Source organism: Bombina bombina, chromosome 2, assembly GCF_027579735.1.
Source record: "Bombina bombina isolate aBomBom1 chromosome 2, aBomBom1.pri, whole genome shotgun sequence".
NCBI classification, from domain to species: domain Eukaryota; kingdom Metazoa; phylum Chordata; class Amphibia; order Anura; family Bombinatoridae; genus Bombina; species Bombina bombina.
The window spans coordinates 1239887554-1239910624 of NC_069500.1; the positions used below are offsets into that span (position 1 = coordinate 1239887554).

General features: G+C 41.9%; 1 protein-coding gene across 1 annotated transcript in view; it reads right to left on the reverse strand.

The window, feature by feature from the left end:
* The window catches only part of SLC30A9 (solute carrier family 30 member 9), a 588622-nt gene that overhangs the window by 223910 nt on the left and 341641 nt on the right, over positions 1-23071 (reverse strand). The window contains exons 11-12 of the mRNA XM_053704010.1: positions 341-476; positions 218-257 (exon numbers count right to left, since the gene is read on the reverse strand). Coding sequence (XP_053559985.1) covers positions 218-257; positions 341-476 — 176 coding nt within the window. The remainder of the gene's footprint in view (positions 1-217; positions 258-340; positions 477-23071) is intronic.

Below are 23071 nucleotides of genomic sequence, written 5' to 3' on the forward strand. Positions count from 1 at the left end.
TACTTTTATCTTTGTACCCATGGACAGCGCTGCAGAATCTGTTGCCGCTTTATAAATAAATAATATTATTATAATACACAAAACGTTAGTTTAGAAAAATACAACCAATATAAAATATGGATAGCTTTAAATCTCTTTGGGGGAAACAATTTACTTTTTGTCATGCTGAAAAAGGTTAAAGAATTTTCAAATATAAACAAACAAGATAATCTCCTACCTCCTTCTGAGACTACTGATCCTGCTAAAATACAGTAAGCCTGAAATGAAAATACATGGATTAATTTGTTTGTAGCACAAGATTCAGTTTATGAAAATTATAACAAAAATAAGGCTAACCTACCCAAAGCAGAGATTCTATTGGCTGAGGATGGATTAAACCCATGATTCCATGATACCAGGATAGTCCTGCACCCATCATAAAAATGCCAACACCACTGATTAGGGAAGCAATGTAGCGCATATTTGTAAAGCCATACCTATGTGGAAAAAAAAAATCATTAAAAAGATTATCAAAATAAAAAAGCAGGTTTACTGTTTTCAGGGCGTGTGGACCAGTATTCAAATTAGGTAGGCTCATATGTAAATTTCTAAAACCTAGAAGGCCGCCCCCTTATTTCAATGCATTTGGAAGTGTTTCACAGCTAGAGGGCGTAAGTTCATGTGTGATATACAAACAACATTGTGACCACGACCGTTTATTTACAAGAGAGAGGGCACTGATTGGCTAAATGCAAGTCTGTCAAAAGAACTGAAATAGGGGGGCAGTTTGCAAAGGCTTAGATACAAGGTAATTACAGAGGTAAAAAGTATATTAATATAACCGTGTTGGTCATGCAAAACAGGGAATCTGTAATAAAGGTATTATCTATCTTTTTAAACAATAACAATTCTGGAGTAGACTGTCCCTTTAAGTCTTCATAGACACAATACACACCACCCCCAGCTCTCTAAGCTTGAATACTGGTGCATGGGTACTCACAGCATATCTGTGTATGCCACTGAACAACAGTAATAACTTTCTAGGAGCAATTTTGCTAATAGAAGCATATTGAAAAAAATCTTCAGTTTAAAAGTTAAATGCAACCAATACCATTTCCTTTTTGCCCTTTCTAATGTATAATAACCAAAAATATAAAGTAAATCTTTACCTTCTTAAAGGGGTAACCAAAAACAACAACACAATCTAACTTCACCCAAGTACCCTCCAATCCTTCAGAATAAAGGGGCACCATCTTGACCATGGCCTGGTAGACCAAATTGATAACCAATACCTGTCTAGAAATGCTTGGTCACCTGTGATCTAAAAGCATTCTTTGCAAATGAATTATTTCTGGTACTAGGGTGTTTAGTAATTCTCTCTGCAAAACTATTTCTGTCACTGCCTGCGCATTTGTCAGTTTTGGAATATGATAAAAGTCTACTGATTATGCTATTTGTATTGTAATAATTGTTTAACATTAAAGGGATACTAAACTCACATTTTTTCTTTCAAGATTCAGATAGAACATGCAATTTTAAGCAACTTTCTAATTTACTCCTATTAATTTTTCTTTGTTCTCTTGCTATCTTTATTTAAAAAGCAGGAATGTAAATCTTAGCAGCCAGACCATTTTAGATTCAGCACCATGAATAGCGCTTGCTTATTGGTTGCTGACATTTAGCCACCAACAAAGCAAGCATAACCCAGGTTCACAACCAAAAATGGGCCGTCTCCTATGCATCACATTCCTGCTTTTTAAATAAAGATAGCAAGAGAACGAAGAAAAAAACATAAATTATGCTTACCTGATAATTTCCACAGTTGCATTCATTACTTTTGGGAATTCAGAACATGGCCACCAGGAGGCAAAGACACCCCAGCCAAAGGCTTAAATAACACTCCCACTTCCCCCATCCCCCCGTCATTCTGCTGAGTAACAAGGAACAGTAGAAGAAGCAGGGGGTGAAAAAGGTGCCAGAAGAATAAAAATAACCGGCGCGCTCAGAAAAATTATGGGCGGGGAGCTGTGGACTCTTTCCGTCTGAAGAAAAGGAAATTATCAGGTAAGCATAATTTATGTTTTTCTTCATAAACGGAAAGAGTCCACAGCTGCATTCATTACTTTTGGGAAAACAATACCAAAGCAATAGAGGACACTGAATGCTAAAATGGGAGGGTACAAAAGGCGGACCAAGCCTAAAACCCTTACACCAGAAACCCCAGTTTCGTCCGAAGCCAAGGAATCTAGAAAAAATTTAAAAAGCCCAAGGACACATATCCACAGATAGACCATAAGCCTTGCTAGAGACCGCAGGAACTAGACTCGACTGAGCCAACAGCCTCCAAGAGACACCATCAAACGCCAGTTGGTCTCCAAACAACAAACCCCTTACTAAAGAAAGGGATCGAACAGCAGTATGCTCCGAAAAGGAGAAAGACACGGAGAAGACACCCATAAAGGATTGCAGGGAACTCTAAATAGGGCCCAAACAAGCCTCAAGGAAAGCAGGTCGAGAAATCTCGAAGCCAAGCGAGACCCAACCGGTCTTGCAGAACAAGGAGGGCAGCGCCCAACCCTAATTGCTCAAAATCCATGGGATCGAGACCCAGAGATTGAAAAAGAGAAGAAAATCTTCCCTAACCACAATGTATCCGCACCCTAGAAGTTAACTGAAGACGAAAGCCCCAGAAACCATTAAGGACAGCTCGGAATATCCAAGTATTCAAAAAACGTAATCTCGTGCAGCAACTCAGATAGGGAATCCCCTGACAGCAACCCCTGAAGAGTCAAACGCTGCACGCTGCTCAAGGATGGCTCATCAAACCTTGATGCAAAGCAACAGATCTCAAATCCTGCTCCAACGCCCGACTAGCCCAAGCGACAGCATGTCTGATAGACAGGGGTAACAAGGCAACCCCAAATCCAAACCCCCAGGGAATGGAAGAAAATGATACAGGACTGTGCAGGGATCTGAACCCATGGCTCTGTGCATTACTACACTGTCTGTTTATGTGTTGAACCACAGTCAATTCTTCAACAGAGCTCAGGTGTGCTAGCACACCTTCAAGGTGCAAATCACTGCAGCTGGTTTCAAACTGCAAACCCTCCGCTTGCTAGGTAGCTAAGCTGTCAGGCTACTACAGCTGGCCCAACCCTTTCACTCTTCCAAAAATAAGGCACTTCCAGAAAAAACCCTCAAGGACTACAGGGTATAGAAAAGTGCAAAATAGATCCTAAAGGGACCCGGCACAACTGTCCTTGACGGTCTCGACACATAGAGTCTACTCTCCAAACAGCTGAACGAACAGCCACAGAGCAGCAGACTGAAGTCATCTAAAGAAGAGGCACCTGTTCCGAAAAGTGCTTTAACAAGAGCTGAGAGGGACCCGAATATACAAGGCAGGACCACAATAAATAAATTGCCATGCAGAGTGAGGGAAAAATCAGCAGCAGCTGGATTCAAACACTCTCTAGTGGCAAAATAGCTTAAGCTATGTACCGGCCCATTAGCACTGGCCGTAACCAGAGAGAGGAAACCCCACTGCTGAAGGAGACTATTTCCCCCCCTAAAGGGGAGGGCCCATAAGAAACATCACGCATGCTCTCAAGGACATGAAAGAAGTAGGCTAAGCAGCCAAAGACTGAATGAAGATCATCCAGATCACCACTGATGATACAACAGTGAAAACTGCCCATAAAAAAGGAGCACACTGCCAATAACAAATCAGCCCCCATTGGAAACTGGGTCGCCCTGAACCAGTCTACAGGATCATAAGTCCATAAAGATCCAACATAAGGACCCTAGAACTGGAACCCAGAGCCATCTGAAATAAATGACCCCTCCAGGGAGCACAAGATACCCCATCTGAGGATTCAGACCTCACAGGGGATGATATTCGAGTTAGGCCGGAAAAAACGGTAACATAACTCACTCATAAAATTCCCAGACCAAAGGGAAGAGAACGCCCCTAGCAGGATGCCAACTCCATACCAACAAGATGCTAGGTCATAGTCACTATAGATCCCAAAGGCCCCAAGGACTACCTTCATGAAGTCCAAAGCTAAATGAACAACAAGTAGTCTCCATAATCTCAGATTAACCTTCCAGAGGACCACCCCAAAGAAGAAGAATGCAGAGCATCCCGAACCCAGACGGAACATCCCCTAAGTGAAGCTAGGAAGAAGGAGAGAGCTACTCATCTAATTTGGAACTACGAACTCCCGGGCCTCAACTACTGTCAAGAAAAAACAGACGAAGTCACAACAACCTCAACCCGATGGAAGAGATTTCCAGAGGGAATAAGTCCCAAAAGGAAAGTCCCAAGGAACCTTGAAAGGCAAGATCGCCAGGAACTGGCTGCACAAAGGACCTAAAAACCTTCAACCTTTAACCCACAATGGGAAGAAACACTCTGGATCCCAAATCGGAACCAATAGAGTGTGTCGTAGCAGATGTCAATGGAGTCTCAGCCACCAGATTGAAAGGCTAATTAGGACCGAATACGAGCCTCCATGCCCCTAGACAAACCATGGACCATCAAATCCTCTCGGAATGCTAGCTGAAAAGTTGTAAAACAAATAATAGTGGGAACCACTTGGCGCCCTAACCGGAGACCAGCCAGGCATAGCAGGTGCCACGTGTCTGAAATAGGCCTTAAAACAGAAGGATTTGTACCCAGTCAGGACCATCCTGAGGCCAAGGGCCCAATTGACAAGGCTACACATTCACCCCCGAAAAGGGAGAGATAACAACAGACAAACATAGGACTAAAACACGTCCTCATAAACAAACTTTCATAAAAGTAAACGGTTCGATCACAAAATCGCGAGTATTGATTCCAGAGAAGAAAATTCCCAAAGGAAATATTATAACAAATATGAGCTTTAAACTAAATAAAAATCCATCCTAATCGGATTAAAACAAAAGATAAGGCAACCCGTAGGTTATCGCCCAGGAAGAACGGACACACCCGCAGGACCAGCCCAACAGGAAACCGAGACTTCCAAGCTCAGAACTGGAAAGATACTCACGAAACAAGACTATAAGATGATTACTTTATCCCCTTATGTCTAATCCTGCATGCCATTCGCATTGGAAGACTCATGATCCACCTACCTCATTAAGAGTGGGATCCTCCAGCAATGCCAAAACATGCCTCAATAGAACACGAAGACGTGCCAGTCTATAGGGAAAGGCATACCTTACCTCAGCCGGGAGACCCTGTCCCTGAAGGTAGACCCCCTGAAGCCTCAGGGACAGTCCCTCCCCCAGATGGCTGGACTGGACCAGGCAATCCCACGCCTGACGAGCCCTGGTTAATGGAACGTTAGATGGGAGATGTAAATGCACCAGCGCCAAGGATATGGCCATGCGGAACCCTGTCATAACCTCCGGAGGAAACAGGCCACCCTCCAGAGAAGGATAAGCTGCGTTTGGGTTACCTGCATGCGTAGTAAAAGTTGGTTGTAGGGAACACGCCTCGCGGGAAGCAGAATCCCCGGGGGCAGATGGCTCAGCAGACCCCTGGTTCCCTGATCCTGAGGAACGGAGCACTCTAAAATGGCATTCGGAACATAACTGATGAACATTTATCACTCGGGCCAATTCATATTCTTCACAAGAAGTAGAATCAGAGACATCCGTCTCCAAAAAAATCACAATCCTCCATAACTGGACTCCAAAGCTAGACCAATAAGAAAAATGTAAACGGAACCATACACCCCCAATGGCTGGGGCACTCACCACATCCTATGAACCAGACACCAGCAAACAGAATTTCTTCCATCGCCACATGGTCAGGAATGTGGAAATGGAGAGCCAAAACGTGACCACGCCCGGTCACAATGTGTACCGTGCAGTCCATGAAAAAGCGTGCCCGACCGTAAAGGCCGCGTCACTTGCAATAGGGCGTAATGTTCTGAAATAGCCATGAGTCCAAGTAATACTACACATTAGGAGACAGAATCACATAACAAACATGATTACAAACCTTCCTGTTCAATAACCTCCCTTAGGAGATATTAACCTTTGATTCCAAGATACAAAAGGAGCCTCACTGAGACCCTGTATTTAAGTTAGTCCCGCGAGGCTATAGCCCCTCAGATAAACTGTTGTATTGATTACCACATGATGAAATTAAATGAAACGATCTTACCGGAATCTGCGCCGTGGAACAGGAACACGGCCCTTCAAGTGTGACAGATAGTAGCGTTGCTTCGGCCATGGACTTGAGAGAAGAAAGCAGGCAGCAAAACTCATCAACGCTGATTTCTTGTTGAGTTGTTAAACTGAGTTGGGATGGTTTCGCAGGAAGACTCTCCTTGCATCTTCGGACTCTAACTTTCATCCATGCTCTTACTCAGAGGCTGACAGTCCCATTCCGAAGAGTACTACCTTCCATAAAAGACTAACGAAAAAAATTTCTGAAACTTCTCTGCCAACCTCCTGGGACGAAAGGCAAAGAATGACTGGGGGATGGTGGAAGTGGGAGAGGTATTTAAGCCTTTGGCTGGGGTGTCTTTGCCTCCTCCTGGTGGCCAGGTTCTGAATTCCCAAAAGTAATGAATGCAGCTGTGGATTCTTTCCGTTTATGAAGAAAATTAATAGGAGTAAATTAGAAAGTTGCTTAAAATTGCATGCTCTATCTGAATCATGAAAGAAAACATTTGGCTTTAGTGTCCCTTTAACCATGCTCTCAGAGTAAACTACAATTTATATTGCTATAAAAATATAGATAAACTTATATAAATATATCTATCTACACACACATACAGACACAAACACAGGGGGTATTGGTGCACATTCACCAATAAACAAAGCATTTTTGAATGATACAAAAATTGCCTTAAAAAAAATACCCATGGTTTTTTATTTAAATTAGGATCTAAGTCATGCAATTTGGCCATATTCAGCTTAGCCAATTACCAACTTACAAAGTGTCCCAATTTTGGTGGGCCCTAATACTAAAAAGCTCAGGTGTACACATGACCGTGTATTAGAGTTGTATAAAAGGCCAGGGAGTCTCATTCTATTATAAAGTGAGAAGCAGGAATGATTCAGCCCATAAAAGCAAAGTATTGTAGTGTTAGGACCAGTCAACATTGGGACACTTTGAAGGTTCTTGACTGGCTATGCAGAATATGGTCATATGGTGTGACTAAGATCAAAATCTTTATATAAAAGCATAGGTAATTTTTGCAGCTTTTAAATTATTTTTGTTTATTTGCAAGTGGATGTACGCCAATACCCCTTGTTTTGTGTAACTATTTGGTATTATTGGCAGCACCCCCAAAGCTGAATTTAAACTATTTTTGTAAGGTGTGCTAAACCAAACTTTGTGTACACACACACACACCAATGCATTTGTACTCAAACTTACGTCATATTCAGTACTGTACTGTTAGTATCTAGCCTCATGCCATTTCAGGATAGGTAGACACTACCAGAAGTATTCATCTTGGTTTCATTCCACTTTGTAAACTTTTCCTTTCCATGTGAATGTCAGTTCCCAAATAGTCACAAAAGTGTCTATTAAGTATTCACCAATGGGTTCAACAAATGGACACATAGTTGGAGTGCAACAAAATGGCATGGTACAAAACATTTTTGTATAGAATGGTGGTCACCAACAGTGGGATTTGCCAAAGAAAGAAAGGAAACATTATAAAATATGACAAAATTATTATCATGGCATATAAGGGCAATTGTTTACCTATTAAGCTGAAAGCTATTATAAACCAAATTAAAAAATCTAATACACAATAATTGGGTTACAAGAAACACACCTAACAGATAAGGAACAAGAAAAATTGAGAGCACAGTGGGTCAAAAAAGTTTTTTATTCATCAGATACTAAGCACAAAAGAGGGGTTGCTATTCTATTTCACAGGAATTTGGATTACAAAGTAGAAAAAGTATTTCATGATATGAAGAAAGGTATTGTTGGTGAAAATAAATAATAAAGGGAATCTTTATACTATAGTTAAAGGGATAGTAAACACCAAAAATTGTATTGTTTAAAAAGAGAAATAATCCCTTTATTTACCATTCCCCAGTTTTTGCATAACCAACATTGTTATATTAATATACGTTTTACCTCTAATTACCTTGTATCTAAGCTTCTGCTGACAGTCTCCTTATCTCAGATCTTTTGACAGACTTGCATTACAGGCAATTAGCACTGACTCTTAAAAAAATCCACGTGCGCGAGCACAATTTTATTTATATGAAACACATGAACTAACACCCTCTAGCTGTGAAAAAACTGTCAAATGCATTCAGATAAGAGGCAGCCTTTAAGGATTTAGTTGAAAGCTGAACCTAGGTAGGCTCATGTGCTAATTTCTAAGACTACCAAGAGAACAAAGCAAATTTGATGATAAAAGTAAATGCACTATTAATTGATATAAACTGAATAAATCATAGAAAAGGTTTTAGATTTTTTTGGAGAAAATTTTAATTAAAAATGTATACACAAATTTAACTCCTATGTAACCAGGAATTTCAGAGAAATGTTTGCTCTATCAATCCATTTAAATAGAAATAGAGCCTTGTTTTTTTTATTTAACTATCAAAACTATATTTTTTTTAGTAGAGAATCCAAAGGTAATGATCTATGCCTGTTTCGCTGCCAAATGCAATCATATTAAAAAATTGTTAACTTTTTCACAAACTTTTGTTTTTTTACTGAATTTACACACAACTACTGCCGTCATAAAACAAATGGGTGTAAACGGTTACCTGGGGTCCCATTTGTACAGAAATAGACATGCATGGCTTTGCAATTTGTTTTTGGCAATTAGAAGGCCAATTGCAACTATGCACCACACTTCTGAAATTCCCAGCAGTGAAGGGGTTAATTAGTTAGTTGGTAAGGGTAATAGTATTTCAATGCAGGGATTACCCTCCCACCTCCCTGATCTCTCCCAAACAGCTCTCTATCCTTCCCTTAGGTACTGGTAGACAGTCTGCCCTTATTATTATTCTTTTTTTTTTAAATATATTAATTATATTTATTTCATTTCCGCAGTCTAGGATCCCAGTAGGATGTCCACCATCGTAGGTAATGGCAGCTATCTGCCAGTACCCTGTTTATAGATTTATTTTTTATTCTGTAGTGTAGCGGTCTCCCCCACCCTGATTCCCCATTTTTCTGTGGTGTAGCATCCCTTCCCTCCCTGCCCCATACACACTTCATTTTCTGTATGTAGGGTCTCGCCCCTCCATCCCACTCTCTCCCCCTTCACCACTGTGCCACCTACCTGCCTCCCTCCCTCCTGAACCTCCCACCAGCACAAACAGAGATGGTTACAGACAGTGGCACAGACTGTCACTTTATGTAACAATCAGGAAGTTTGCAATCATATGGTAACGGAGCACCGATCGTGCTCTGTTATATAAAGGCAGATGCCTGCAGCTCAGGAAGAGCAAGTTGTCAAGTGACTGCTGGAGCTTCCTGAAGGTCAGACATAGATATATACTTTATGCGGTACGATAGGCTATGTACCGGAATGATGTATATATCTACATCTGATTGGTGTGAAGGGGTTCATCTTAATGGGAGATTATTATTTTTTTAACCCCTAATTCAATGTTAGACAGGAAAATTTACAAATAGGAAAATAATTTATTTAAACAAAAAATCACAATTAAATTATGAAACTAACATTTTTACCTTACTTTTTGAGTCATTAGAGGTAACTGATGTTTGGAGAAGCAACTATCCAAATGAACAGGATGATCACTCCACTTGTTATTTTTAAACCCCTTAATGAGAACATTTTTCGATTTTACAATCTCTAAAACAATGCCCCTATTATTTTAACATTAGGAAATAAAACTGTTCAAACAAAATAGATTTTCAAGTTCTTTTAAAACATTTCGATTAGAAAAATGGGAAGATTCTTAAGAAACAATGAAAATCACAAGAATAATATACAGCTTTTTTGGGAAACAGCTAAGGAAGTATTGAAAGCTCATATACAATCTTATGTTATTAAATTACAAAAGATTAAAGGGACAGTCAAGGCCCCAAAAAAACTTTCATGATTTAAATAGGGCATGTAATTTTAAACAACTTCCCAATTTACTTATATCACCAATTTTTCTTTGTTCTCTTGGTATTCTTAGCTGAAAGCTAAAACTAGAAAGTTCTTATGCTAATTTCTTAGACCTTGAAGGACGCCTCTAATCTGAATGCATTTTGACCATTAGAGGGCATTAGTGCATGTGTTTCATATAGTTAACATTGAGCTCATGCACGTGAAGTGACCTAGGAGTGAGCACTGATTGGCTAAAATACAAGTCTGTCAAAAGAACTGAAATAAGGGGACAGTCTGCAGAGGCTTAGATACAAGGTAATTATAGAGATTAAACATGTATTATTATAACTGTGTTCGTTATGCAAAACTGGAGAATAGGTAATAAAGGGATTATCTTTCTTTTTAAACAACAAAAATTATGGTGTTGACTGTCCCTTTTAAAGGGAAAACTGAGAAAATATTAACTGATAAATTAGCAGAAAAGTATAAACTGTTTAAAGAAAAAAAGAAGTAAGTAAGCTATACTGAAATATAATTCTATAAGAAAAGAATATCTTTTTTTTATGCAACCAGCTCATCTCTAACTAAAGGGAGAAGAAGAAAAATGTATCAGCAATCAATATTAAAGGAAAAATCACTAAAGAAACAGATAACATTTTGAAGGCTTTTGCTACATATGAGAAATGACATGGTTTTCTGGAGTCACATCAATGGCCATATATTAAACTAAGGTATTACATTATAAGTGTGGTACAAAAAGAACTTAAAATCTTGGATTCTTTCCCATTTAAGAAACTCATCAATGAACAAGTTAAAAATACATTTTCATAATCATCAAAATACAAAGCTCTAACAAGAAGATAAATATAAAAAAAAAGGAATTTAAATAGTGATAAGTGGTCCAATATGTTGGTCAAAGATATTATAAATGAGCTAATAAGCAAAACCTTTAAATGGATATACAAATGTATGTTAAATATGTACTTAAAGGAACACAACCCAATTTTTTTCTTTTGTGATTCAGATAGAGCATGCAATTTTAAGCAACTTTCTAATTTACTCCCATTATCAATTTTCCTTCGTTCTCTTGCTATCTTTATTTGAAAAAGAAGGCATCTAAGCTTTTTTTGGGTTCATAACTCTGGATAGCACTTTTTTATTGGTGGATGAATTTATCCACCAATCAGCAAGGACAACCCAGGTTGTTCACCAAAAATAGGCCGGCATCTAAATAAACATTCTTGCATTTCAAATAAAGATACCAAGAGAATGAAGAACATTTGATAATAGGAGTAAATTAGAAAGTTGCTTAAAATGTCATGCTCTATCTGAATCACAAAAGAAAAAATTTGGGTTCAGTGTCCCTTTAAGAGAAACTCAAATAAGGTTAATTAATAAAGATTGTTTGGCTTCAAATAAGTGATAAAAAATGGAAAGATATCTGTCCTGAATGTTCATTGATGAAACCAAATCTTATACATTTTTGTATGTGAATGCCCAAAAATTTTCCAATTCTGGCCCAAAGTTTCAAATGTATTATTAAAAATGTGATCACTCATGTAAACTTATGATTAATTTGTTTACATTGTGGGAGATTACGGGGATTTAGGCATGCGCAGACTGATCTCAATCAGGAGTGCGCATCAATGCTGACATAGAGAGCTGGTGGGACAGCTCCCTACATCACTAACTGGAGAAACAAAGAAAATGAAGGGGGAGGAGGCAGGACTAGATAAATAAATAAATATTTTAATAATAAATAACAAATAAATAAAATATACAAGTTAGGGATAGGATTTCAAAACAAATCTTCAGCGACTATGCTAATTACCATATATAGATTATAAAGAAAGCTACAAAATAAAAACTACAAATGTACCATCACTTTTATTTCATTTTTACATATACATAAATAATGGGGTAAAGCATTTCACTGACTCCTATTACAAATTAGTGAACTCAAATACTATTTTGCTGGGAGTCCTAACATTAAAACATACACCAATTTTCATCTAACTGCATGCAATAGACAATACTATAAAGAAGAATATGCACAGAGACTGGCCTAAAAATCCAGTTTAAAACCTTGTAAAAAATGTATTTAGAAGATCCCAGTTTAGAACAGTTGATAAGGTTGACTGGGACACCCTCTGAAATGAGCTGGAAAGCAAAAAGAGCCGACACTCCCCCCCCCCTCCCCTGCACATGAAAACAAAAAGAGCAGACACCCCCCATCCCCTGCACATGAAAACAAAAAGAGCAGACACCCCCCCCTCCCCTGCACATGAAAACAAAAAGAGCAGACACTCCCCCCCCCTCCCCTGCACATGAAAACAAAAAGAGCAGACACCCCCCCTCCCCTGCACATGAAAACAAAAAGAGCAGACACCCCCCCCTCCCCTGCACATGAAAACAAAAAGAGCAGACACTCCCCCCCCCTCCCCTGCACATGAAAACAAAAAGAGCAGACACTCCCCCCCCCCTCCCCTGCACATGAAAACAAAAAGAGCAGGCACTACCCCCCCTCCCCTGCACATGAAAACAAAAAGAGCAGACACTCCCCCCCCCCTCCCCTGCACATGAAAACAAAAAGAGCAGACACTCCCCCCCCTCCCCTGCACATGAAAACACAGATAAACTGTAGCCAGCAGTAGTCTGTAAAAGCATGTATACATCTGGCATTGTGGGGCTTAGTTAGGAGTCTAAATGTTCACAATGTTATTAAAAAATAAGCAAAAAACAATTTATGCTTACCTGATAAATTTATTTCTCTTGTAGTGTATCCAGTCCACGGATCATCCATTACTTGTGGGATATTCTCCTTCCCAACAGGAAGTTGCAAGAGGATCACCCACAGCAGAGCTGCTATATAGCTCACTGCCATATCCAGTCATTCGACCGAAACAAGACGAGAAAGGAGAAACCATAGGGTGCAGTGGTGACTGTAGTTTACTTAAAATTTAGACCTGCCTTAAAAGGACAGGGCGGGCCGTGGACTGGATACACTACAAGAGAAATAAATTTATCAGGTAAGCATAAATTATGTTTTCTCTTGTTAAGTGTATCCAGTCCACGGATCATCCATTACTTGTGGGATACCAATACCAAAGCTAAAGTACACGGATGATGGGAGGGACAAGGCAGGAACTTAAACGGAAGGAACCACTGCCTGTAGAACCTTTCTCCCAAAAACAGCATCCGAAAAAGCAAAAGTGTCAAATTTGTAAAATTTTGAAAAGGTGTGAAGCGAAGACCAAGTCGCAGCCTTGCAAATCTGTTCAACAGAGGCCTCATTTTTAAAGGCCCAGGTGGAGGCCACAGCTCTAGTAGAATGAGCTGTAATCCTTTCAGGGGGCTGCTGTCCAGCAGTCTCATAGGCTAAGCGTATTATGCTCCGAAGCCAAAAGGAGAGAGAGGTTGTCGAAGCTTTTTGACCTCTCCTCTGTCCAGAGAAAACGACAAACAGGGCAGATGTGTGACGAAAATCTTTAGTAGCCTGTAAGTAAAACTTCAAGGCACGGACTACGTCCAGATTATGCAAAAGACGTTCCTTCTTTGAAGAAGGATTAGGACACAATGATGGAACAACAATCTCTTGATTGATATTCCTGTTAGAAACCACCTTAGGTAAAAACCCAGGTTTGGTACGCAGAACTACCTTGTCTGAATGAAAAATCAGATAAGGAGAATCACAATGTAAGGCAGATAACTCAGAGACTCTTCGAGCCGAGGAAATAGCCATCAAAAACAGATATCAATGGAATGAAGGGGTTCAAACGGAACTCCCTGAAGAACTTTAAGAACCAAGTTTAAGCTCCACGGGGGAGCAACAGTTTTAAACACAGGCTTAATCCTAACAAAAGCCTGACAAAATGTCTGGACATCTGGAACTTCTGCCAGACGCTTGTGCAAAAGAATAGACAGAGCAGAGATCTGTCCTTTTAAAGAACTAGCTGATAAGCCTTTGTCCAAACCCTCTTGGAGAAAGGACAATATCCTAGGAATCCTAACCTTACTCCATGAGTAACTCTTGGATTCACACCAATAAAGATATTTACGCCATATCTTATGGTAGATTTTCCTGGTGACAGGCTTCCGAGCCTGTATTAAGGTATCAATGACTGACTCGGAGAAGCCACGCCTTGATAGAATCAAGCGTTCAATCTCCATGCAGTCAGTCTCAGAGAAATTAGATTTGGATGATTGAAAGGACCTTGTATTAGAAGGTCCTGCCTCAGAGGCAGAGTCCATGGTGGAAGAGATGGCAAGTCCACTAGGTCTGCATACCAGGTCCTGTGTGGCCACGCAGGCGCTATCAGAATCACTGATGCTCTCTCCTGTTTCATTTTGGCAATCAGTCGAGGGAGCAGAGGAAACGGTGGAAACACATAGGCCAGGTTGAAGAACCAAGGAGCTGCTAGAGCATCTATCAGCGTTGCTCCCGGGTCTCTGGACCTGGATCCGTAACAAGGAAGCTTGGCGTTCTGGCGAGACGCCATGAGATCCAGTTCTGGTTTGCCCCAACGATGGACCAGTTGAGCAAACACCTCCGGATGGAGTTCCCACTCCCCCGGATGAAAAGTCTGACGACTTAGAAAATCCGCCTCCCAGTTCTCTACGCCTGGGATGTGGATCGCTGACAGGTGGCAAGAGTGAGACTCTGCCCAGCGAATTATCTTTGAGACTTCTAACATCGCTAGGGAACTCCTGGTTCCCCCTTGATGGTTGATGTAAGCCACAGTCGTGATGTTGTCCGACTGAAATCTGATGAACCTCAGTGTTGCTAACTGAGGCCAAGCTAGAAGAGCATTGAACATTGCTCTTAACTCCAGAATATTTATTGGGAGGAGTTTCTCCTCCTGAGTCCACGATCCCTGAGCCTTCAGGGAGTTCCAGACTGCGCTGTTGTTACAATCGTCCAATCTGGCCTGCGAAAGGTCATACCCTTGGACAGATGGACCAGAGAAAGCCACCAGAGAAGAGAATCTCTGGTCTCTTGATCCAGATTTAGTAGAGGGGACAAATCTGAGTAATCCCCATTCCACTGACTTAGCATGCATAATTGCAGCGGTCTGAGATGCAGGCGCGCAAATGGCACTATGTCCATTGCCGCTACCATTAAGCCGATTACTTCCATGCACTGAGCCACTGATGGGCGTGGAATGGAATGAAGGACACGGCAAGCATTTAGAAGTTTTGATAACCTGGACTCCGTCAGGTAAATTTTCATCTCTACAGAATCTATAAGAGTCCCTAGGAAGGAGACTCTTGTGAGTGGTGATAGAGAACTCTTTTCCACGTTCACTTTCCACCCATGCGACCTCAGAAATGCCAGAACTATCTCTGTATGAGACTTGGCAATTTGAAAGCTTGACGCCTGTATCAGGATGTCGTCTAGATACGGAGCCACCGCTATGCCTCGCGGTCTTAGAACCGCCAGAAGTGAGCCCAGAACCTTTGTAAAAATTCTCGGGGCAGTGGCCAACCCGAAGGGAAGAGCTACAAATTGGTAATGCCTGTCTAGAAAGGCAAACCTTAGGAACCGATGATGATCTTTGTGAATCGGTATGTGAAGGTAGGCATCCTTTAAGTCCACTGTGGTCATGTACTGACCCCTCTTGGATCATGGGTAGGATGGGCCGAATAGTTTCCATTTTGAATGATGGAACTCTGAGGAATTTGTTTAAGATCTTTAGATCCAAGATTGGTCTGAAGGTTCCCTCTTTCTTGGGAACCACAAACAGATTTGAATAAAATCCCTGTCCTTGTTCCGTCCGCGGAACTGGATGGATCACTCCCATTACTAGGAGGTCTTGCACACAGCTTAGGAATGCCTCTTTCTTTATCTGGTTTGCTGATAACCTTGAAAGATGAAATCTCCCTTGTGGAGGAGAAGCTTTGAAGTCCAGAAGATATCCCTGAGATATGATCTCCAACGCCCAGGGATCCTGAACATCTCTTGCCCACGCCTGGGCGAAGAGAGAAAGTCTGCCCCCCACTAGATCCGTTTCCGGATAGGGGGCCGTTCCTTCATGCTGTCTTGGGGGCAGCAGCAGGCTTTCTGGCCTGCTTGCCCTTGTTCCAGGACTGGTTAGGTTTCCAGGCCCGTCTGGAATGAGCAACAGTTCCCTCTTGTTTTGAAGCGGAGGAAGTTGATGCTGCTCCTGCCTTGAAATTTCGAAAGGCACGAAAATTAGACTGTTTGGCCTTTGATTTGGCCCTGTCCTGAGGAAGGGTATGACCCTTGCCTTCAGTAATGTCAGCAATAATTTCCTTCAAGCCAGGCCCGAATAAGGTCTGCCCCTTGAAAGGAATGTTGAGTAATTTAGACTTTGAAATCACGTCAGCTGACCAGGATTTAAGCCATAGCGCCCTACGCGCCTGGATGGCGAATCCGGAATTCTTAGCCGTTAGTTTAGTCAAATGAACAATGGCATCAGAAACAAATGAGTTAGCTAGCTTAAGCGTTCTAAGCTTGTCAATAATTTCATTCAATGGAGCTGTCTGGATGGCCTCTTCCAGGGCCTCAAACCAGAATACCGCCGCAGCAGTGACAGGGGCAATGCATGCAAGGGGCTGTAAAATAAAACCTTGTTGAATAAACATTTTCTTAAGGTAACCCTCCAATTTTTTATCCATTGGATCTGAAAAAGCACAACTGTCCTCAACCGGGATAGTGGTACGCTTTGCTAAAGTAGAAACTGCTCCCTCCACCTTAGGGACCGTCTGCATAAGTCCCGTGTAGTGGCGTCTATTGGAAACATTTTTCTAAATATAGGAGGTGGGGAAAAGGGCACACAGTGTATATCCCACTCCTTGCTATTAATTTCTGTAAGCCTTTTAGGTATAGGAAAAACGTCAGTACACACCGGCACCGCATAGTATCTATCCAGCCTACACAATTTCTCTGGAATTGCAACTGTGTTACAGTCATTCAGAGCAGCTAATACCTCCCCAAGCAATACACGGAGGTTCTCAAGCTTAAATTTAAAATTAGAAATCTCTGAATCAGGTTTCCCCGAGTCAGAGATGTCACCCACAGACTGAAGCTCTCCGTCCTCATGTTCTGCATACTGTGACGCAGTATCAGACATGGCTCTAACAGCATCTGCGCGCTCTGTATCTCTCTTAACCCCAGAGCTATCGCGCTTGCCTCTTAATTCAGGCAATCTAGATAATACCTCTGACAGGGTATTATTCATGATTGCAGCCATATCCTGCAAGGTAATCGCTATGGGCGTCCCTGATGTAATTGGCGCCATATTAGCGTGCGTCCCCTGAGCGGGAGGCGAAGGGTCTGACACGTGGGGAGAGCTCTACTGTGGCTTTTTACCTCCCTCAATACGACTTTTGAAGCCTTTTGAGCCCTTCAGAGAAGTCCTGGATCATGCAGGAAGAAGCTGGATGTCTGTGTCTGTAATTTTTGCTGTGCAGCCATGTGGAAAAAAACTAGGCCCCAATAAGTTTTATCACCAAACATATGTAAAAAACGATTAAACATGCCAGCAAACATTTTAAAATACACTTTTATGAGAGTATGTCTCTCTATTAATAAGCCTGATACCAGTCGCTATCACTGCATTTAAGGCTTTACTTACATTACTTCGGTATCAGCAGCATTTTCTAGCAAATTCCATCCCTAGAAAAATATTTTAACTGCACATACCTTATTACAGGAAAACCTGCACGCTATTCCCCCTCTGAAGTTACCTCACTCCTCAGAATATGTGAGAACAGCAAAGGATCTTAGTTACTTCCGCTAAGATCATACAAAACGCAGGCAGATTCTTCTTCTAAATACTGCCTGAGATAAACAGTACACTCCGGTACCATTTAAAAATAACAAACTTTTGATTGAAGAAATAAACTAAGTATAAAACACCACAGTCCTCTTACGACCTCCATCTTTGTTGAGAGTTGCAAGAGAATGACTGGATATGGCAGTGAGAAGAGGAGCTATATAGCAGCTCTGCTGTGGGTGATCCTCTTGCAACTTCCTGTTGGGAAGGAGAATATCCCACAAGTAATGGATGATCCGTGGACTGGATACACTTAACAAGAGAAATATACATTTTTACAAAAACTCTCCCAGATGGGCTATATAAATAGATCTTTTACAAAAACATAATTTATGTAAGAACTTACCTGATAAATTCATTTCTTTCATATTGGCAAGAGTCCATGAGCTAGTGACAAATGGGATATACAATCCTACCAAGAGGGGCAAAGTTTCCCAAACCTCAAAATACCTATAAATACACCCCTCACCACACCCACAATTCAGTTTAACGAATAGCCAATTAGTGGGTTGATAAAGAAAGGAGTAAAAAGCATCAACAAAGGAATTTGGAAATAATTGTGCTTTATACAAAAAAATCATAACCACCATAAAAAGGGTGGGCCTCATGGACTCTTGCCAATATGAAAGAAATTAATTTATCAGGTAAGTTCATACATAAATTGTGTTTTCTTTCATGTAATTGGCAAGAGTCCATGAGCTAGTGACGTATGGGATAGCAATACCCAAGATGTGGAACTCCACGCAAGAGTCACTAGAGAGGGAGGGATAAAAAAACATAATTTATGCTTACCTGATAAATTTATTTCTCTTGTAGTGTGTTCAGTCCACGGGTCATCCTTTACTTATGGGATATATTCTCCTTCCCAACAGGAAGTTGCAAGAGGATCACACAAGCAGAGCTGCTATATAGCTCCTCCCCTCACATGTCATATCCAGTCATTCGACCGAAACAAGACAAGAAAGGAGAAAACTATAGGGTGCAGTGGTGACTGGAGTTTTAATTAAAATTTAGAACTGCCTCAAAAAAAGACAGGGCGGGCCGTGGACTGAACACACTACAAGAGAAATAAATTTATCAGATAAGCATAAATTATGTTTTCTCTTGTTAAGTGTGTTCAGTCCACGGGTCATCCATTACTTATGGGATACCAATACCAAAGCTAAAGTACACGGATGATGGGAGGGACAAGGCAGGAACATTTAAACAGAAGGAACCACTGCCTGTAGAACCTTTCTCCCAAAAACAGCCTCCGAAGAAGCAAAAGTGTCAAATTTGTAAAATTTTGAAAAGGTATGAAGTGAAGACCAAGTTGCAGCCTTGCAAATCTGTTCAACAGAGGCCTCATTCTTAAAGGCCCAGGTGGAAGCCACAGCTCTAGTGGAATGAGCTGTAATTCTTTCAGGGGGCTGCTGTCCAGCAGTCTCATAGGCTAAACGTATTATGCTACGAAGCCAAAAAGAGAGAGAGGTGGCTGAAGCCTTTTGGCCTCTCCTCTGACCAGAATAAACGACAAACAGAGAAGAAGTTTGCCGAAAATCTTTAGTTGCCTATAAGTAGAACTTGAGGGCACGGACTACGTCCAGATTATGCAAAAGACGTTCCTTCTTTGAAGAAGGATTAGGACATAATGATGGAACAACAATCTCTTGATTGATATTCCTGTTAGAAACAACCTTAGGTAAAAACCCAGGTTTAGTACGCAGAACTACCTTGTCTGAATGAAAAATCAGATAAGGAGAATCACAATGTAAGGCAGATAACTCAGAGACCGAGGAAATAGCCATCAAGAACAGAACTTTCCAAGATAACAGCTTAATATCAATGGAATGAAGGGGTTCAAACGGAACACCTTGAAGAACTTTAAGAACTAAGTTTAAGCTCCACGGCGGAGCAACAGTCTTAAACACAGGCTTAATTCTAGCTAAAGCCTGACAAAAAGCCTGAACGTCTGGAACCTCTGCCAGACGTTTGTGTAAAAGAATAGACAGAGCAGAAATCTGTCCCTTTAACGAACTAGCAGATAAACCCTTTTCTAAACCCTCTTGTAGAAAAGACAATATCCTAGGAATCCTAACCTTACTCCATGAGTAACTCTTGGATTCACACCAATGTAAATATTTACGCCATATCTTATGGTAAATTTTCCTGGTAACAGGTTTCCGAGCCTGTATTAATGTATCAATAACCGACTCCGAGAAACCACGCTTTGATAGAATCAAGCGTTCAATCTCCATGCAGTCAGCCTCAGAGAAATTAGGCTTGGATGGTTGAAAGGACCCTGAATTAGAAGGTCCTGCCTCAGAGGCAGAGACCATGGTGGACAGGACGACATGTCCACTAGGTCTGCATACCAGGTCCTGTGTGGCCACGCAGGCGCTATCAGAATCACTGATGTTCTCTCCTGTTTGATCTTGGCAATCAGTCGAGGCAGCAATGGAAACGGTGGAAACACATAAGCAATGTTGAAAATCCAAGGGGCTGCTAGTGCATCTGTCAGCACCGCTCCCGGGTCCCTGGACCTGGATCCGTAACAAGGAAGCTTGGCGCTCTGGCGAGATGCCATGAGATCCAGTTCCAGTTCGCCCCAACGAAGAATCAGTTGGGCAAAGACCTCCGGGTGAAGTTCCCACTCCCCCGGATGAAAGGTCTGGCGACATAGAAAGTCCGCCTCCCAGTTCTCCACGCCTGGAATGAAGATCGCTGACAGGTGGCAAGAGTGAGACTCTGCCCAGCGAATTATCTTCCAGACTTCTAACATCGCTAGGGAACTCCTGGTTCCCCCTTGATGGTTGATGTAAGCCACAGTCGTGATGTTGTCCGACTGAAATCTGATGAACCTCAGAGCTGCTAACTGAGGCCAAGCTAGGAGAGCATTGAATATTGCTCTTAATTCCAGAATGTTTATTGGGAGTTTCTCCTCCTGAGTCCACGCTCCCTGAGCCTTCAGGGAGTTCCAGACTGCGCCCCAGCGTAGTAGGCTGGCATCTGTTGTTACAATCGTACAATCTGGCCTGCGAAAGGACATTCCTTTGGACAGATGGACCTGAGACAACCACCAGAGAAGAGAATCTCTGGCCTCCTGGTCCAGATTCAGTAGAGGGGACAGATCTGAGTAATCCCCATTCCACTGACTTAGCATGCATAATTGCAGCGGTCTGAGATGCAGGCGTGCAAATGGCACTATGTCCATTGCCGCGACCATTAAGCCGATTACTTCCATGAACTGAGCTACTGATGGGCTTGGAATGGAATGAAGGACACGGCAAGCATTTAGAATTTTTGATAACCTGGACTCCGTCAGGTAAATCTTCATCTCTACAGAATCTATAAGAGTCCCTAGAAAGGGAACCCTTGTGAGTGGTAATAGAGAACTCTTTTCCATGTTCACTTTCCACCCATGCAACCTCAGAAAAGCTAGAACTATCTCTGTATGAGACTTTGCCTTTTGAAAACATGATGCTTGTATCAGAATGTCGTCTAGGTACGGAGCCACCGCTATGCCTCGCGGTCTTAGTACCGCCAGAAGTGAGCCCAGAACCTTTGTAAAAATTCTCGGGGCCGTAGCTAACCCGAAGGGAAGAGCTACAAACTGGTAATGCCCGTCTAGAAAGGCAAACCTTAGGTACCGATAATGATCTTTGTGAATCGGTATGTGAAGGTAGGCATCCTTTAAGTCCACTGTGGTCATATACTGACCCTCTTCTTGGATCATGGGTAGGATGGTTCGAATAGTTTCCATTTTGAACGATGGAACCCTTAGGAATTTGTTTAAGATCTTCAGGTCCAAGATTGGCCTGAAGGTTCCCTCTTTTTTGGGAACCACAAACAGATTTGAGTAAAAACCTTGCCCTTGTTCCGTCCGCGGAACGGGGTGGATCACTCCCATTGCTAAGAGGTCTTGTACACATTGTAGAAATGCCTCTTTCTTTATTAGGTTTGTTGATAACCTTGACAGATGAAATATCCCTTGTGGAGGAGAAGTTTTGAAGTCCAGAAGGTAACCCTGAGATATGATCTCCAACGTCCAGGGATCCTGGACATCTCTTGCCCAAGCCTGGGCGAAGAGAGAAAGTCTGCCCCCCCCTAGATACGTTTCCGGATAGGGGGCCCTTTCTTCATGCTGTCTTAGGGGCAGAAGTAGGTTTTCTGGCCTGCTTGCCCTTGTTCCAGGACTGGTTGCTCTTCCAACCCTGTCTGTAACGAGCAGCAGTTCCTTCCTGTTTTGGAGCGGAGGAAGTTGATGCTGCTCCTGCCTTGAAATTACGAAAGGCACGAAAATTAGACTGTTTGGCCTTTGATTTGGCCCTGTCCTGAGGAAGGGTGTGGCCCTTACCTCCAGTAATATCAGCAATAATTTCTTTCAAGCCGGGACCGAATAAGGTTTGCCCTTTGAAAGGAATATTAAGCAATTTAGATTTAGAAGTCACATCTGCTGACCAGGATTTAAGCCATAGCGCTCTGCGCGCCTGAATGGCGAATCCGGAGTTCTTAGCCGTTAGCTTGGTTAAATGCACAACGGCATCTGAAACAAATGCATTAGCTAGCTTAAGTGCTTTAAGCTTGTTCATAATCTCATCCAATGGTGCTGTGCGAATCGCCTCTTCCAGAGACTCAAACCAAAATGCCGCTGCAGCAGTGACGGGCGCAATGCATGCAAGGGGCTGTAATATAAAACCTTGTTGAACAAACATTTTCTTAAGGTAACCTTCTAATTTTTTATCCATTGGATCTGAGAAAGCACAACTATCCTCCACCGGGATAGTGGTATGCTTGGCTAAAGTAGAAACTGATCCCTCCACCTTAGGGACCGTCTGCCATAAGTCTCGTGTGGTGGCGTCTATTGGGAAAATTTTTCTAAATATCGGAGGAGGGGAAAAGGGCACACCGGGTCTATCCCACTCCTTGCTAATAATCTCTGTAAGCCTTTTAGGTATAGGAAAAACGTCAGTACACACCGGCACCGCATAGTATTTATCCAGCCTACATAACTTCTCTGGGATTGTGACCGTGTCACAATCATTCAGAGCCGCTAACACCTCCCCTAGCAATACACGGAGGTTCTCAAGCTTAAATTTAAAATTTGAAATTTCTGAATCCGGTCTCCCTGGATCAGATCCGTCACCCACAGAATGAAGCTCTCCGTCCTCATGTTCTGCAAATTGTGACGCAGTATCGGACATGGCTCTCGTGTCATCGGCGCGCTCTGTCCTTAACCCAGAGCTATCGCGCTTGCCTCTTAACTCAGGC